We start from the raw sequence: 17,470 nt of genomic DNA, 5'->3' as shown, positions 1-17,470 counted from the left end.
CTAGACTTTGACTGCTTTAAAGCTGCCCAGACCTAATAATCAAGCAGTGCGTGGCTGACCTGTTACACGCTAATATGGGCTATAAACTGCTGTGCATGTAACGGCTGTAGGCTGCTGCTGCTGCTCGAAAATAGTGGGGTAAAACGGACAGTGGACAACGTGCACGGGACATTCGGAGTCACAGTCGTGTATGAGGGTGTGGCCTCCGTTTAGCCCGAGGGACAAGATTCCGGACTGGATGGATGATGGCCCCGCGCTTTCGCCCCGAGCACAACGCTGACCTCGCGTCGTTAACGGACCACCGCCCCTCGATGCTAGAATGACTTATTTGACAGCAATGAGAAGGGCTCATATTGGATGCAGCCAATTTTCACGATGTTTTATCGGACAAATGAACATCCTACTAAAACTTCACCAGTGCTTCTCTGACAGCTATGAAAGCCACATGCATGGGCTAATGATTGTGCCCCCCCCCCCCCCATAATATGAGTTTGTCTGTCTAAATTGAGACCCTTTCACTTTGACCTTTTGTCCCGCATTTTGCATATTGAGATACTGTCCCGTATTTTCATTTGTCATTTGTTTTTTAATTGTCAGAAATAAGAACACATGGATGCGTTCTCTTACCCACTCACTCAGCACGTGAGCCGCTTAAAGCGTTGCGTCATATTTCTACTCTTTTTAATAGCGCTACGTCAAAAGCCGCAAACAGAGGCACGCTCAATCCTGGCAAAACGTTTATTAAACGGAAATGGTGGTACCCAAGGGTTGCAACTATGGCGGCTGAGAGGGTGATTCGTTGCGTTCTTTTCGAAAAATGTTCGGAGCCTGTTTAAATTGGTTCAAATACGTGTTTCCACCTTTTTTTGTAAATTACTTTAGTTAGATCCATTGTGCACACTGCCTTTTTCATAAGGCGGTATTGGACTGCATGATACCTGCTGCCTTTGATGGGCCTGTAATGGCCAATGCATGTTGGATGTGTTTCAATAAAGACATTTTGTAAAATGAGTGTGCCTTTTAGGTTGACAAACATCATCATATGTGCTCATCATATCTTTCATATAGTAAAAGCTGTAGCCTGTATCTTCTATGGCCTAAATGGTGTGCTGCGGAATCGACCGGATGACAACGTATAGGTGTTTACGAGCCGTAAAGCAGAATATAAATAATTCGTATTCAGTTATAGACATAATACAAAGTTGTAAATTACCTCTCAGCGTTGGTAACATGTCCCACATTTTCCCACACAAACTACTCGTCTCACATTTAGTCTGTGTGTATCTGGTCATCCTAGTTTGGTGGCAGCCTGAATTAGAACAAACATTTACTGATTCCATTAATGTTATTAGCATAATTCTGTAAACTACTATACCCTCCTGACGCCTCATACACATAACGTTCATAACACGGTTTTTTTTTTTTTTTGTGGCAGGGCGACTGCTGATGTCAATTGACAGGTTCACCTCAGACGTGGGAGGCGGAGTCGTGTCATATCTCATTAACTAGATTAGGGCCCAAGATTATAATCTGTGTCTCCCCCGCCAACACAGGCCATTTCAAGAAGCGCGTCTGCCAGACACGGACCCTGGAATCTTTCGCACACATTTACGGCTTCTTCACATCCGTGGCCCCTGAGAATATTTTGACAAACTAGTTTTTCTGATGGTAAGACTAAACAGAAAAAAACATTAACTCGCATTTGATTTAATTTTTATGTGTGTAGATCATGGCAACATTTTAAAGTGTTTCGGAAGAAAATGGCTAGATTTATTGTTTCCAAATCAATCTTTACAGGTTGGTGTTCAAAACGAATTCAAGTGGATTTTTTTATGTTAATAGCCTACATGGTTGTGTTCTAGCTCAAGATGGATGGACCAAAATTGATAAGAACCACAGAGTCCCGTGCCGCGGATCGATGGATCACGGATATGTTAACGTCTGTCTTAACCACAACAGACATCCCGGTAAACACGGTTTTTGGGCCTTGTGATTTGAAGCACTCGTCACTGTATGACAGCATCGCCTTCATTGCTCTGAAATGTTCGGACAGAAGAACCACACCTTACATGCTGAAGGTAAGGAATTGTTTTGGATTCTTCTTTACAAAGACAAGACATTCGTCTTGTGCAGGAACTATAGCTTTATTTATATCCTCCTGGGAATCAAGAAAAATTTACAGAATAGCTCAAAAGAGTTAGAGGGTATGCATGAAAAACAAATGTCAACTACAGAGGACTATGGGTTGGTTCTCAGGAGGTTACAGAACGGCATTGCTTTGTATTTCATGCAAAGACTCATAGAGCCTACATCCCATATCATGCAAAACAAATGTAATAGAGTTGAACCTTCAGTCTATTTGGTCTATATACTTTCTTAAAGTAAGAAAAGCATAAACTAGCTTTATCCATCAACTAACTTTGCTGATACAGCTTCCAAAAGTAGGGTTTGTAATATATTAGTGATATGGCCAATGTAAAATGCTTTCTCGTCTAACCAATAATAACCAATGCCATAGTTGCGGTCCGTCCAGAGTCTGACTGGTTGTTTTGTGTGGGCAGGTGGACATGTCTAGTGCTTCTTCAGAGAGTCCCCACTGGCTGCAGCTGGTTCAGGCTGCCAGAGACGCTGATGAGCAGAACCTGGAGGCGTACGTGAAGGATGGACAGCTGTTCTTCAGAGTCCTGAGAACAGTCAAGAGGGATTCAGAACTGCTGGCATGGTACAAGAAGGATCTGTCCCAAATACTGAATCTCATCTCAACAGAGTCAAAAGGTAGGATTAGACATAAAAAAAAAAAACATTGTAGATACTGCAAGGACAATGTTGATTTCGAAATGTTGTATTATTGTTTTCATTTGTATTACCAGAAGAATTTTTGTTTGAAATTGAATATGTGTATACATTTAGCATTCAGTGTGATAAGCAATTGCATGTGCAATGGTACAGCATCTGATGAATTTATTTAAATTGCATTCACTGCCTCATCCTCATCAAATCCTTTTGTTTTTGTCTTTTTTTTTCTAGGCGTTCGCCCTACACGTGCCCTTTCTGCAAACAGAGTTTTCACTTTGAGTACCCTCTCCTGGCGCACCAAAGGTTCCTTTGCGAGGAGAGGTTCTTAAGTCTCACTGCTGGCAGGGTCTCCAAAGTGAGCCCTCATTCCCAAAGGGCCAAGCCTGCGACGACAGACTTCCACAATCTAGCACGAGACCTGGAGAATGAGCGCGCTCCAGCGAGCCATGAGGAGACCGGAGGAAACAACAAGAGAAAATGTTCCGAGGTGGAAAACGACCACAGGGAAGAGGATCTGTCCTCTTCCGCGTCCAAAGGAGATCAGTCGGTGAAGAGAGTGTGTGTTCAGAGGACGTCGAATCAGCTGATCATTCCGGTGCCGTTCAAGAGCAACTCGAGCAAGACCAGCGCGGTCAGCTGTGTCATCGCTTCCCAGACAAGCTCAAAGGGAAGTCCCGAGGTAAAGAACATCACAGGCTCCGAGGGTCTCAAACACTTGAACTCCAAACCTAAAAAGAGCTGATAAAGGCATCTACGCCCTCATCTCGCAGCGATGCCTGCTCCACGAAGGACTCCATCAGCTCGGGAGCGGAGGTGAGGAAGAGTGCCTTCGTCCAGCCACCCCGTTCGTTCCCCCAGACCCATCACCCCATGGTGATGACTCTCCCCGCTGCCCGCGCCCCCCAGCTGCCCTTCGCCACCTCCAAACTCCAGAGCTCCGTTTTGCTCCAGGCCGCGATGCACAAGCAAAGCTCTCTGCTCTTCAGCCCCAGGGTTTGGCCCAGACCCCTGGCACCGACCCTGGGCCTCCGAAAGACCGCCGGCGCGCCCCACTTCTACCCGCTGTCGCCCCTCTCTTCCATCAGCCTCCCAGCCCAGAACTGGTGTGCCAAATGCAGCATCTCCTTCCACATGACTTCCGACTTGGTGCACCACATGCGGTCCCACCACAAGGGGGCGCTGTCCACAGACCAGGGGGCCAGGCTGCACAGGGAGGACAAACTCAGGTGTACCATCTGCAAGGAGTCTTTCAGGGAGCGCCACCACCTGTCCCGTCACATGACCTCCCACACATAAGCCTGTCTCCAGGGAAACTACCTCTCGCCCAATATCTTCAGCCCACGCATGATGCCATGCTGCTGCCCCCATCACAGTGGCAAGTACAGGTGACCTCTGGGTGAAGTGCAACATAATCACTGAGCTCAAAGATGAGCAAAAAAAAAAAATCAGTTTGTCATTTTGCTTGCTTCAAAATAGATAACCTACAAAAGACTTGCAATGTTCTCTAACTGCATGGACGGAGTTTGTGTTTTTGAGTAATGGAATTTTCCTTTTTCATGAAGTTTTTAGGCAGATATTGTTAATAATTTGATATTAATAATTTATTATTTGTATCCACTCAATGATTGAACTGGGGCCAGCAGCACTCAATGGGCAAGACTCTGCCCATCTTAACCACTAGATGGTAGTAGAGTGCTACGAATAATGATCACAGGCAATGCACAATGATGAATTGCATTTTTGAGACACTTTGTCTTGCCACAGAAGTGTGGAAGAGATACTTTCATATTTTTTATGTAGTCAAATGTTATTGTACTACTGATACGTTTAAATAATGTCAAAGAGTTTTTTGTGCTCATCACTTACTTTATGCATTACAGTAATAAAGAGGTCCTGGATTTTATACACAACACAGCCTTATCTCAGTTTCCATCTCAGTTTATTACAAAAATATGAACTCACGAGACCATTAATAAAGCAACTTCTTTGAGTACCCTAATAAAGTCTCTTCTTTTAATAATCTAAAATAATGTCATGAACACACACACAAGTGATACAAAACTTCATGAGAAAAAACCCCACAATATCAGTGCAGATGATGACAAAAGCCAAAAAAACACAAAGCTTATCAAAGTGTAAGTAACATAGTGAACAGACCCAACTGAAAGGGAAAATTAGTCAAGATATTTACTATTGACCACGTAACTATTTAGTTACACTGTTGGTCAAACGGTTTGATCAAATCTTCCCTCCAGCATAACCTCACTTTTACAATGTAGTGTTATAGCTGTAGCATGACTGTACATACTGAGGTTAACATTCAATAATTGGCACTGTAGCAAATACTTCACACGCTAGCATGACGTGCTTCAACAAGTCACCATGTTTATCATCACACGGTAACACACTGGAAGAGACATGAAAATCAAGCATATTTGACTTCATCAGTGTAGAGCATGCCTACCAGCGACACACTCTTCATCAGAACAAGTAGAGTTATGTTTGTACAACGACTTGACCCATCAAGTCACTTCATTCAAAATTAGCTTAATAGAATGAATACATTCTTTTGACACCTTCTCAAGGTAATGCTGAGAAACCAGTCTCAAAGTCTTCATGGTTAAGTGAGGGAATGTGTGTGTGTGTGTGTATCTGAGGAGTGTTTTTTGAGGAGGGTCCTTGATCCAACTTGATGCTTATCCCTCATTCCAGAGTTTGAGAGACAGCTGTCCACCATTTTGTGATCACTCTTTAGGCCCTGTGTAGCGATGACCTGTATTAAAAAAAATAGATCATTAAATATATTTATCTCAATATAGTGGTACTGTCACCAGTATAATTAATTAGTAATGTATGGTTAGAGAATCTGTTAACACTTAAAAGCGATTTTATGCAGTGCTTAATAAGAATATGGAAAGCATGTGGAGATCCTCGGGAGTGATCCAAGTGACGGCACGTACCTTAGGGACCGACGAGTGTCTCTCTCCATATGGTTCTCTGGTCCCTCGCTCTCATAGGAGGCCAACTGGAGCTCTGGGATGGATAGATAGATAGATAGATAGATAGAGAGATAGAGAGATAGAGAGAGAGAGAGAGAGAGAGAGATAGATGGATAGATAGAGAGATAGAGAGATGGATAGATAGATAGAGATGGATAGATAGATAGAGAGATAGAGAGATAGATAGAGAGATGGATGGATAGATAGATAGATAGATAGAGAGAGAGAGAGAGAGAGAGAGAGAGATAGATGGATAGATAGAGATAGATAGATAGAGAGAGAGAGAGAGATAGACAGGCATAAGTGAGGACAGTCAGTGACCTCGTTCCCCTCGTCAATTGGCTTTTAACTCGGTGGTAGAATTAACACGGGTCATGAACAACCAAGCGTGTCTTCTGGGACTCCAGCCTAGGCGAGGCTTTTCAACAACGGTCATAAATTTAACTGCCGCTTGCAGAAAAGAGGTCACAAGCAATCATATGATGTAATGGAGTATTTGTAACTGACACCACATATTAAGTCAAACGATCTCTTGTAGCTTTTGTGACATCTAAGACCTCTTGGCCTTCATGCAGTCCAACTAAAAGGAGTGAATATTGGACAATGCGTGGGTCTTCGTGGAGACACACATTTAGCAGAGATTCAAAAAATGCAATGTAGCAAACGTTTCTGGAGAAATGACTGAATAACTATTTGGATTAGATTAGATTTAGATTAGACTATTTGTATTTTTGTCTCAACAGACTATTATAGTTCAATGTGAACAGCATAAACATGATGCAGCAGTGGGCTGCACATAACACTAGGGGGCAGCATTTCTCTGCATATGTGGCTGAAAATGGCTGAAATCCTCCCCTTAGTGTCTACAGCGCCCATTCCATCATTCAGCAACGTGATCTGTGATCAATGAAAGGCCTTAGCAACGTGATCTGTGATCAATGAAAGAGCTTAGACCTAAATCCTTATATTTACTCTCAAGGTAACTCCATACCGGCCAGATGGCACTCTGAGCTTTGAGATAGCCTTGTGGAACTCACCCTCATCACTGAAGACCGGGGTGCTGATGAGGTACTGCAGGGTCTTCCTGTCTCTCTCAAACGGACACGCGGCCAAACGCCATGACAGGAACTCGCTCACCTGCTTCGCCAACTCCCAGAATTTCTGTGCGAAAAAAATCCAAATTAATTCACTAACAGGGAGTTTTTTCTTGCCCGTGTTGCCAATGTGCTTGCACTAAGGGGGTTCAGGCTCTGGGCTCTGTAAAGCGCCTAGAGACAATTGTATTGTTATGGCGCTATATAAATAAAATTGAATTGAATTCAGACGCTTCACAAAAAAATCCAAATTATTCAGACGCTTCACAAAAACTCTAAATGTATACTTTAGAGATCAATATAGATTTAGACATGAACAAACGAAAGCTTGCTTTTCCACAACTGTGCGTGCAAACAATGTCTAAGGTGAAATACTTACCCGAAACGTCTCAACGACAAATCAATACATTTTCTATGTAATAAAAAACTGACTTGCCTCAAAATTAATGTGGCCATTGGGTAGCCTGCTGACACAGCCTTCATTGAGGAAATAGATGTCCTTGATGAACAGGCTGAAGAACGGAATGACAATCTAAGGAAGCACAACAAGAGACCACTGTGATTAGAAAACACCGCTCGCATGAACCACGTTGACTGTCATACTGAGTAGATCACCAGCTGCTGTCACACTGCAACCACACAATGAAGTTCACCACTTCAAAAAGTCTTCAAGAAGTCAACAACATGCCCCAGTGTTATGACGAGGTCATATAGGGCCTGTGTGTCCATTAAAGTAACCTACAGGGCGACAGTGGTGCAGGGGGTAGAGAAGTCGGTTAGTAATCAGAAGGTTGCTAGTTCGATTCCCTGTCGAAGCGTCCTTGAGCAAGACACTGAACCCCTAATTGCTCCTGATGTGCAGTGTGCCATCAGTGTTAATGTAAAATGTGTATACATTGTAAGTCACACATATGTAAGTCGCTTTGGATAAAAGCGTCTGCTAAATGACTAAATGTAAATGTACTTCCTTAGTACAATAAGTGAGTATTGAATCTGTACACTTGCCTTTTCTCTGCTGGTCTGTGCCGTGAGGCACCTCTGTGTGGCCCCACGCAGTGCTGTGCGGTAGTTGTAGAAGTTACTGGACGGGTCCATCTGATGCTGTGCGACAGAAACATCACAACATTAAGATAAAAAATGGCCTTAGGAACCTCTGTGACGTCACAGCATTAAAATACAATGGCCTTGAAGAACCCCCGTAACATCATGGACTCCAGCCCTCTTTCTGTGTCTTACCTCCAGGATGTCGAATTTAGCCGTGTTGACTTTACTCCAAGTCTTCTTCAGTCGGGACACTGGGCACATGTTCATCCCAGCTGCGGAAGGAAGAGAAGCGTTCAGCAATGAAAAGGTGATCCAGCCAACTGAACAGACACACTGTAGAGCAGGAGTCCCGGTAATTGTACAGGTCGATCACCATAAGGAGGTGTGTTCTTGTAATGTGTTATTACCAACCATCAATGCTAATAAATGCTAACAGACGGAGCAAAGGACGCGCCAGAGGCGGTTCAGACATAATCAAACGCTTACTGATAATGGCCATGAGGGAGTTAAAGTTGCCAATGTTGAAACACTCTCGAGCCACGTCTATGAAGAACTCCAGTATACGTGCTCTGTGCTTCTTTTTCACAGGCTGTTAAAAAAAAAAAACACACAACAAGGTTAGATATCTGAGATGAAGCAAGAAGGCATCAAAAAAAAAAATGGAGAGAGAGAAAAAGGTCAGTTTACGATTGACAAATAGAGCAGAAGTAAAAGAACTCACAGTGCAGATTTCCGTGGCCACCAGGTAGCTGAGTCTGTTGAACCAGTCAACATACGCCTCCAGGTTACTCGGCCTGCGCTTGTTGAAGAAACACTGTGAGAGGAAAACAAAACGAAAAGACCCATTCGGAGTCAGTGTGCTTGCCAAATGTGGTTTTAATTGAGAGAGTTAGATGCTCATCGGTCATCCACACTCCCCTCAGACATTTATCTCCGTCTTAAAGCACTTGCCTGTTCCCAAAAGGGGGCCAAAAAGGCTGATGCAATTTGCGGAAGAGATCTCATTCAGGCTTACTCAGCCAGATCACTCAAGACCAATTTAGAAACTCTTGCATAACCAACAAGTAGTACATTTTGCAGAAGACACAAACCTTATGGTTGTCCTGAGGACCTTTCAGGGCGAACGCGTAGACAAATTCTTCTGGGCCGATGTAGCTCAGTCTCTCCTGTGAAACAAAAATAGGTTTCTTTTAAGCACATAACAAAAAGTCAGGTTAAAACATTCTGTACAATTTATTTTCCTTCAACAGCTCCGCATAGTTACAAGATGTGCATGTTATTTCAACATGCGATCCAAGTGGTTGGTTTGGCTCATATTTCTTCCAGCTTTCTTACGCAACAGCTGTGAGAAACTAGGACAGTGGGTTTCCACAAAATGTCCTTTACAATTCTGTGGTTAGCCCCAAAAATAAGCCTGTGGTCAGAGTCTAAGATTTCAGCCCGAGGAAAAAATATCATTTTGTTTTGGTGCCTTGCTCCGATCAACAACAACTATCGAATTATATTTCATAACGCACATCCATGGAGCCGACTGAAATACCAAACAAGGAGGGAACGATCCGGCTATGTTGTTTTTGCAGACATGCAAATAAACAGAGCAGGAGACATGTTGGTTCAACAGATGTAAGCTATTACAGAGCCTGAATAACATTTGATTGTATCTACTGTCTGACATTGGCATCAAACCCAGAGCTCAATGGTTTTGACCAACTTTTGAGCAAAATCCTAACTCCTAACTCCTAAGACACTCTCACTCTGCCGTGGAACACCAAGGTGGATAATCTCAATGAAGAAATGAGCCTTAATAAACTTCCCCTCAAGGTGCTGGCAGACACACAACAAAGAGCAAATACTGGGAAGAGAAAGATATCTGTACACTTCATCTGATGTGGGTCGTGTGACAGAAATCTTGGCAGAAATAAACAAGGTTGTGAGGAACGGAGTGTGCAGACGTCTCCCTCCCAGGCTAATGACATAACTAAAAACATACTTTTGAATGCCGTCTACAAAAACTGTTCCTCTTCCAACCACTTATCCCACTTAAAGACAAGCTCATTTTGACCATACGCCATCACACTGGCAATGAAATATGACTGACAAGGGAATCCATGTACAATAATGATGGTATGGAAACTACACAGTGGTCTCCAGTCGGACGGCATGTTTTCATCTTGAGGTCCAAATAACCGCCGGTCTTTCAGTCCCGCTCACCATCTCAATGTGTGTGAGCTGCTGGGCCAGTATGAAGGGGTCACTGCACACGCTCAGTACATCCTCCCTCCGTGACGCCTGCTGCTTGGCCTTCTGGGCCGTCAGCCTCTCCGTTGCCGGGGTACCGCTGGTTACCAGGGACTCTTCGTACTGCCCGAGGGTGGTGAGCTTGCGCAGCAGTCGCTGAGTCATCCTCTGCATGGCTCTGCGTGAGAGCTGCCCACACACACGCACACACACACACACACACACACACACACACACACACACACACACACACAACAACAAAGAGCACTTCAGCATTAGCCAATCGGGGCCTTACATAAGCAGGATGAGATCATCTACAGCCAATCAATATGGAAAATAAACTTCACATAGTCCAACTCCAGTACTTGAACAGTGACCTCCTTCAGTTGACCAATGACAACTTTGGGTAGTTGAAAGTAACAGCTAGGCTAGTTTATTTCCGAAGAGTATGTAATGGCCGCATTCGAGACAACTCATCATTTGGAACATACGACATGATATTTCCCAGATCTGACTTTAACGCCTTTGAGCCAAATGTAAACACAATGATGTGGTAATGACTCCCCTCTATCTGCTGTGTATCAATAATTATGGATCTGTTAGATTTTTCACCATACTGATAACAATGGCAAATTGATCAAATGATGCGCCTCACTGAAGCCAGGGATGTTTTTTTCCTCCAAGTTTCTTAGTTGGAGCTCTGACTTCAAGTGGCGTTCTACTGCAGTTTTCTAGGCGACACTAGACGCTATAATAAACGTCACGGCTCTGATTCCAGAATATCAGCATACTATATAAGCGCTCACACTGGGGCGGAAGTACACCACCTCTGTTTGAGTCAGTGTAAATAACGGTGTAAGTACCGTGTAACAGTACTAGTGAAAGTAATGTGTAACAGTGTAAGTAATGTGTAACAGTGTGAGTAATGTGTAACCGTACTAGTGTAAGTAATGTGTAACAGTGTAAGTAATGTGTAACAGTACTAGTGTGAGTAATGTGTAACAGTACTAGTGTGAGTAATGTGTAACAGTAGTAGTGTAAGTAATGTGTAACAGTGTAAGTAATGTGTAACTGTACTAGTGTGAGTAATGTGTAACAGTACTAGTGTGAGTAATGTGTAACAGTGTGAGTAATATGTAACAGTGTAAGTAATGTGTAACAGTGTGAGTAATGTGTAACCGTACTAGTGTAAGTAATGTGTAACAGTGTAAGTACCGTGTTACAGTACTAGTGTGAGTAATGTGTAACAGTGTAAGTACCGTGTAACAGTACTAGTGTAAGTACCGTGTTACAGTGTAAGTAATGTGTAACAGTGTGAGTAATGTGTAACCGTACTAGTGTAAGTAATGTGTAACAGTGTAAGTAATGTGTAACAGTACTAGTGTGAGTAATGTGTAACAGTGTAAGTAATGTGTAACAGTACTAGTGTGAGTAATGTGTAACAGTGTAAGTAATGTGTAACAGTACTAGTGTGAGTAATGTGTAACAGTGTAAGTAATGTGTAACAGTGTAAGTAATAGCCATAGTGCCTTCTTAACAACAGTGTAAGTAATGTGTAACAGTGTGAGTAATGTGTAACAGTGTAAGTAATGTGTAACAGTGTAAGTAATGTGTAACAGTGTGAGTAATGTGTAACAGTGTGAGTAATGTGTAACAGTGTGAGTAATGTGTAACAGTGTGAGTAATAGCCATAGTGCCTTCTTAACAGCAGTGTGGTGGGCTCTCCGTTTACAAGGGGGCTTTTGATTATGGAACGGCACCATCTGCTCCCACTGTAAATCGTCTCTGTGATGGAAGTGACATCATCCCCTCCACCTGTCAATCACAGAGTGAAAGGCGGGGTGAGGCGACTCGACCTGAGCGGCGGGCGGCGGTGAAGGCACTGACCTCGTCTCCCAGGGCCAGCCGGTGGGTGAGGTCCTTGATGCTGCGCATCATCCGCTCGTCCCGGAAGTCGTAGGGAAACGTCTCCGTCCACTCGGTGAGGAGCTGCACGATCTTGGGCGCGATCTCCCGGATTCTCCTCTGTGGTCGGGAGGGGCCAGAGGAGAAGAGTGATCAGGCGGTGAGCCGGCATGGACAGACAGACACTCTAGACAGTCTAGGGTCTGCTACAGACACTTGTTTCTACAAGATAGATTTCATGTCTTTACTTCACAAATTGTCTGTCTTTCTGTCTGTTTTGGTGTCTGTAAAACATAGTGTGTGTGTATATAAGTGTGTTTGTGTGTGTGTGTCTGTGTGTGTGTATATATAAATGTATGTGTGTGTGTATATAAGTGTGTTTGTGTGTGTGTGTGTGTGTGTGTGTATATATAAATGTATGTGTGTGTGTATAAAAGTCTATGTGTGTGTGAGAGTGTGTGTGTATATATAAATGTATGTGTGTGTGTATATAAGTCTATGTGTGTGTGAGAGTGTGTGTGTATATAAGTGTATGAGTGTGTGAGAGTGTGTATGTACCCTGTCAATCTGTGGGTCAGTTGTTCGGTGTTGCTCCAGACACATGTAGCACACCCTGGACATGACTTCATAGGGGTGGAGGAAGAGTCGTGAGCTGAGCAGAAATGTGAAGATGTAGGACCTCTGACGAAAGGGAAACACAACAGCAGCAACAACAACAACAGGTCAGTGACAGGTCGAACAGGTTGCAGTGCATAGGTCTATTAATAGACCAGTCTGCAGACAAACTGGACAGGCAGCCACTGCACACTCACGTCGGGGAAATAGTCCACCGTCGGGACGAGATGCTGGATCAAAGCCTCGAGTGACCCCGACACGAGACTGTTGTCATGGTAACACAACCCGCCGTAGACCGTCTCCACAGGCGTGTAATGAGCGCTGGTCTTGCTGTAAGGGTTGGGGCTGAACTTGCCTGCGTATGGGGTAGTCTGAGGCATGGTGTCCTGCTGGAAGGAAAGATGACGTTACACCTGTGATGAAAGCTCAGTCATGCCCCATTTAAACTAGATTTATCTTTATTGTCACACTGTGCAACATATGGAATACATTCTATACTATATGCAGTATATATTCATAGACACTTTTAAGAACTTATGTTTTTAACCTAAAAATACTGTTGGCTTGTGAGGTACAGTACATAGCCCATTAACTATTTAACGGAGGGATTAGCAAAGTCCCCTGGATCTAAATCCAAGACCACACCATTCCACTAAATACAAAAAAAATACGTTTCCTGTGCCTCGCTTATAGGAGAAATGGACAAACTATCTTGTTTCTCTATTTATTTAGAACTGAAGCAGCGAGGTAAGCAGTTTTCTCTAGGTGGGAGCTGGTGGAAAGAGACATTCTTCTAAAAAGCTACACTGCAAAGCAATAACACCGTCTTCCCATTGTGATAAACAGATTAAAGGGATCTTATTATTCTAGCTGAGCAAGCGTATGGCCCAAGTGTTGCAAGCTAGCATGGAAAACCCGAACCAGATGATCAACAATGTAACATTTGACAGTTCGATAATAAAGTTATCCACATTCTTCCTTAGCCTCGCCTAAGCTAAACAGAGCAGGTGAACAGGACAAACGCAGAAAGGTGTGGAAAGTCACGGCCATATCCTTTATGGTCAAGTTAAGCCAGTTTAATAACTTCATGGAAACAGATAAGTAAAACAGACCTTTCGCATTGCATAAGGCAGTTTTGCATGTAGTGCGTCAAAGCAGAGCGCAGCGGAAAGGCGCGACATAACACTATCAAAACATTAACGTTCATGCAAAACGCTACAACCCTTCCTCACCATTCATCGCCTCAAGTATTGTACATCAAATGGTAGAAAGTTATGTAAGCACACAATGCTGGTTAATGATAATTGATCTAATACTTTAATAAAATACTAAACATACTTAATCCAAATAGGTAGGCTATAGGATGCAAAAGTGAGATGTAGCTTATACATTCAACCATCAACTGCGTAGCATTTTGATTTTTGGAGTCGAGTACGTAGCCTATGACGAAAATGCTAAAAGAGTAAGACTCACCAAAAGATAGAAATATCCAAAGAAATATCCAAGGTAGGCTTGTTTACAGAGTCCCCGCTAAGCAGATGCCTTTGCACATTAATGTTAAAGTTCGCGATAACTTAGCAAGTGAAGTTACTCCACGCACTTTTTAGATTTTCTTGCAGCCAGGCTGAAAATTGCAAATTTCGGTTGCGCGTTTCAATGTGTTGCATTACATAAACAAAACATAAACTTAAAGGAGCATAACAAAAGTAGCTGAAAATGACCACTGCGACTTCTTAACGTTCACATCCATTGTGTTAGACCACGCTACAATTTCGACTGTGAAGAGAGGATCAAGTCACAAGCCCTATTCAAACACTCGTAAAGGACAACCGGGAAAGACAGCCCCCTCCCTGACAAACAACGAACCAATCACTGAGAAGAATCTCAAAATTGAAATATCCTAGGGATCCTATTGGTGGCTCTTCAATCGATCAACTCGCACAGGTCCCAGTAATTATGTAGCCTGTGGTAATCATAGACATACATACAGTATATATGTCTATGGTGGTAATAGTCAACTGGTTTGGTGGCATACCTGCTAGGTTCAGTGCAGAATGTGAACATTTTTAAAACTTTGATGACCACATTGAACGTGATATACATGATGTTTGTATTTCCTGTGCATACATCTTAAACGCCTAAATATATATTTGAATCTCTACTTTTTAGATTTTAATAGTTTTTGTGTAACATATAGACCCACATACCAGCCTATATAGGCCTATATATCAGCTATGTTTGGAGAGAGAGAGAGACACTAAATTCATAATAACTATCTAGATATCATGATGACAGTGCAAAACATATCTTTTATCTAAAAGGATTAAACCAAAACTACAAATATCCATTTAATGTACTCTCTGAAGTTCCGTTACAGAATGTGTCAGATACCACACACTGGAGTGAAAATGCTGACAATGACGACACAAACAGAGGCGTGTCCTCATCAGATGATAAAGCTTTTGCGCAATCACAGCATGCAGCCAAACAACTTTGTTTTCCCAGTACAGTATTCCCCTGGTAAACAAGACGCTGCACTCCTGACCTTAGCAAGAATAAATACGGTGTGCTCGAACATGCACCGTGGGTGTGGCTGCGCAGCTTTCAGCACCAGAGTGGGAGTTTTGTTATATAAACACCATATTACATCAACGCTGTGACTTGGCAGGGCAGGCGGACGGTTTGTGGGTGGCATTGCGTTCGGGAGGCTTTCGGCGCTTCAGTGCCTTCAAGAATAATTCCATCTCTGCGCTGCGCTGTAGAGGCGCTCTCACCCACTCCTACTTCATGACACCTGAAAAAAGCGCTCGGTTAGTGAAGAGAAGCTTCCGGAAAGGCTTGTGTTGTTAATAGCACTCGTTTGGTGAACCCGGGATCAGATTCCTCCTACAGTTCTGCCAAAAGGGCCCTTTCGTCTCTGAAGAGGCCCATTAGAAGGTGCTCTGGCCTTCGAGGTAAACACACAATTTGAGCTCACATACGCCCACGCACCATCCTCGAATTCCCTCTGGTGGTAATGACTATGAGCTGTCCGATCAATGTTGAATTTATTACATAACTCCATACGTCCAAGAAGTTTAGGAAGTTCAGATATGAGTGTTTCAGCTCTTATAAAGTCACCTAAAACCTAGTTTACACACACCTGCCTTGCTCGCCACACCTCATGTGTAAAGACATACTTCATGTGTAAGGACATATCTCTGTATGTGTAACGTATAAGAGAAGAAGACTCTTATTTGTGTCAGAGCTTGTTTCGTGGGCCACTTTCACGAGTAGCACGTCTGTGCCCATCGTCTCGCACTCCCGCCGAGGCAAACCCCAAACATCAACAACAGGGGAAATTCCAGCTGAACCCAAACAAGCCTGCAGACCATCAGGGTCTACGGAGTGCTATACCATCTGTACAGAGCACTCGGGGAGGGGTTGGGGGTGGGCGGGGGGAGGGGGAGGGGGGGGGGAGGGGCTGCGGCGGGGGCTGGGAGCTGGGGAGTGGGTGACTCAGAGCTTTCCAGTAAGTGAGGGTGAGTCACACACACACACACACACACACCTCCTCTCTCCAAACGCCCTTTGACCTTCAGGCTGGGTACTCTTCAGAGTGAGATGCCAAGATGAGGGGCGCAGCCAAAATATTCTGACCTCAGCCCCTCTGGGTGATGCTGTTAATGGTTAGACTGAAAGCGTGACTCAAAGGCCAGGCTGTTTTGGGGAAGCACTTCTGCTTTTCCACTGAATTGATTGCGCAACAAAAGGCCCCCCTTTGTCCCCCTGTTTTAGTGAGGGGGCTTCTGGGAAATGGGAAATGCAAAGCAACATGCAGGAGTATATTTAGGGGAGAAGTTTAATGTCACAGGGGTACAGAGCATAGTATTGCATTATGAACTTAGAGAAATTGTTCTGCACGAGTTCCTTAAACCCAAACTGACTTGCCCTGAGATTATGGTCCCCATAGAGAAGTTACTGCAAGTCATCTGTTTACAAGAATTGTAGCGTCTGAGGAAAACCACAGATCCTCCTCCAAAAATAAGACTTTGTCACAAGGAGAGTACAGTAATGTTTTTATTCGACACAAAAAATAGTTCCTGTTTTTCTTTTTAAGGCTGAATGAGAGGACAACGTGTTGTTCATATTTGTTCTGTTGTTCCTTTGAGGAGTTGAAGTTGAGTACAAACAGGATGGGCTAACAGGACTTTCTCCACTCGTGAGGAGAATGCCCTGAGCCCAGGCACACACCTACCCAGACAATACACACACACACACACAAACACACAAATACAGGCACACACACACACACACACACACACACACACACACACACACACACACACACACACACACAGGCACACACACACACACACACACACGCACACACAAACACACAGAGAGACACACACACAATGGTCCATGATTACCTTATCCTTATCCTTTCTGATCTGTTTATTTAGTCTGCATGTGTGTGTGTTGATGCATATGAGTAAGTGTCTGTGTGTGAGTGTGAGTGTGTATATGCGTTTGTGTGTGTGTGTTCATACATGCAAAATGTTTTCATGTATGTGTGTGCGTAAGTGTATGGTATGGGTACATTTGTGCTCTGAAGAAAAGGAGATTCGGAAACACTGAAGGTCTCTCACACACACACACACACACACACACACACACACACACACACACACACACACACACACACACACACACACATTCACAGAAACAGACGCACACACAGATCCAAAAGCCCACTCCAGCAGACACACACACACACACACACACACACACACACAC

General features: G+C 43.6%; 2 protein-coding genes across 3 annotated transcripts; one reads left to right on the top strand and one right to left on the bottom strand.

Annotated features, from left to right (window-relative positions):
• Nucleotides 1–2,363: 2,363 nt before the first annotated feature.
• On the top strand, nucleotides 2,364–4,554 carry si:dkeyp-41f9.4 (PR domain zinc finger protein 8). Its single transcript, XM_042709402.1, has one exon. The coding sequence runs from the start codon at nucleotides 3,667–3,669 to the stop codon at nucleotides 4,090–4,092; it is 426 nt and encodes a 141-aa protein (XP_042565336.1). The 5' UTR covers nucleotides 2,364–3,666; the 3' UTR covers nucleotides 4,093–4,554.
• A 164-nt stretch (nucleotides 4,555–4,718) lies between these two features.
• On the bottom strand, nucleotides 4,719–14,495 carry rasgef1bb (RasGEF domain family, member 1Bb). 2 transcript variants are annotated; one of them, XM_031578175.1, is made up of 14 exons: nucleotides 14,165–14,495; nucleotides 12,889–13,080; nucleotides 12,635–12,757; nucleotides 12,059–12,196; nucleotides 10,145–10,360; nucleotides 9,025–9,099; nucleotides 8,655–8,747; nucleotides 8,420–8,522; nucleotides 8,126–8,205; nucleotides 7,895–7,990; nucleotides 7,326–7,421; nucleotides 6,833–6,956; nucleotides 5,757–5,829; nucleotides 4,719–5,569 (listed from the first exon to the last, which is right to left on the bottom strand). In XM_031578175.1, the coding sequence occupies exons 2-14, from the start codon at nucleotides 13,069–13,071 to the stop codon at nucleotides 5,548–5,550; spliced, it is 1,422 nt and encodes a 473-aa protein (XP_031434035.1). In that variant the 5' UTR covers nucleotides 13,072–13,080; nucleotides 14,165–14,495; the 3' UTR covers nucleotides 4,719–5,547. The 2 variants fall into 2 exon arrangements, with proteins under 2 accessions (XP_031434035.1, XP_031434036.1); XM_031578176.1 differs by having other exon boundaries at nucleotides 12,889–13,077.
• Nucleotides 14,496–17,470: the final 2,975 nt, after the last annotated feature.

Source organism: Clupea harengus, chromosome 12 (assembly GCF_900700415.2).
Source record: "Clupea harengus chromosome 12, Ch_v2.0.2, whole genome shotgun sequence".
NCBI classification, from domain to species: Eukaryota; Metazoa; Chordata; class Actinopteri; order Clupeiformes; family Clupeidae; genus Clupea; species Clupea harengus.
This window is presented reverse-complemented; position numbering and strand designations above follow the sequence as displayed.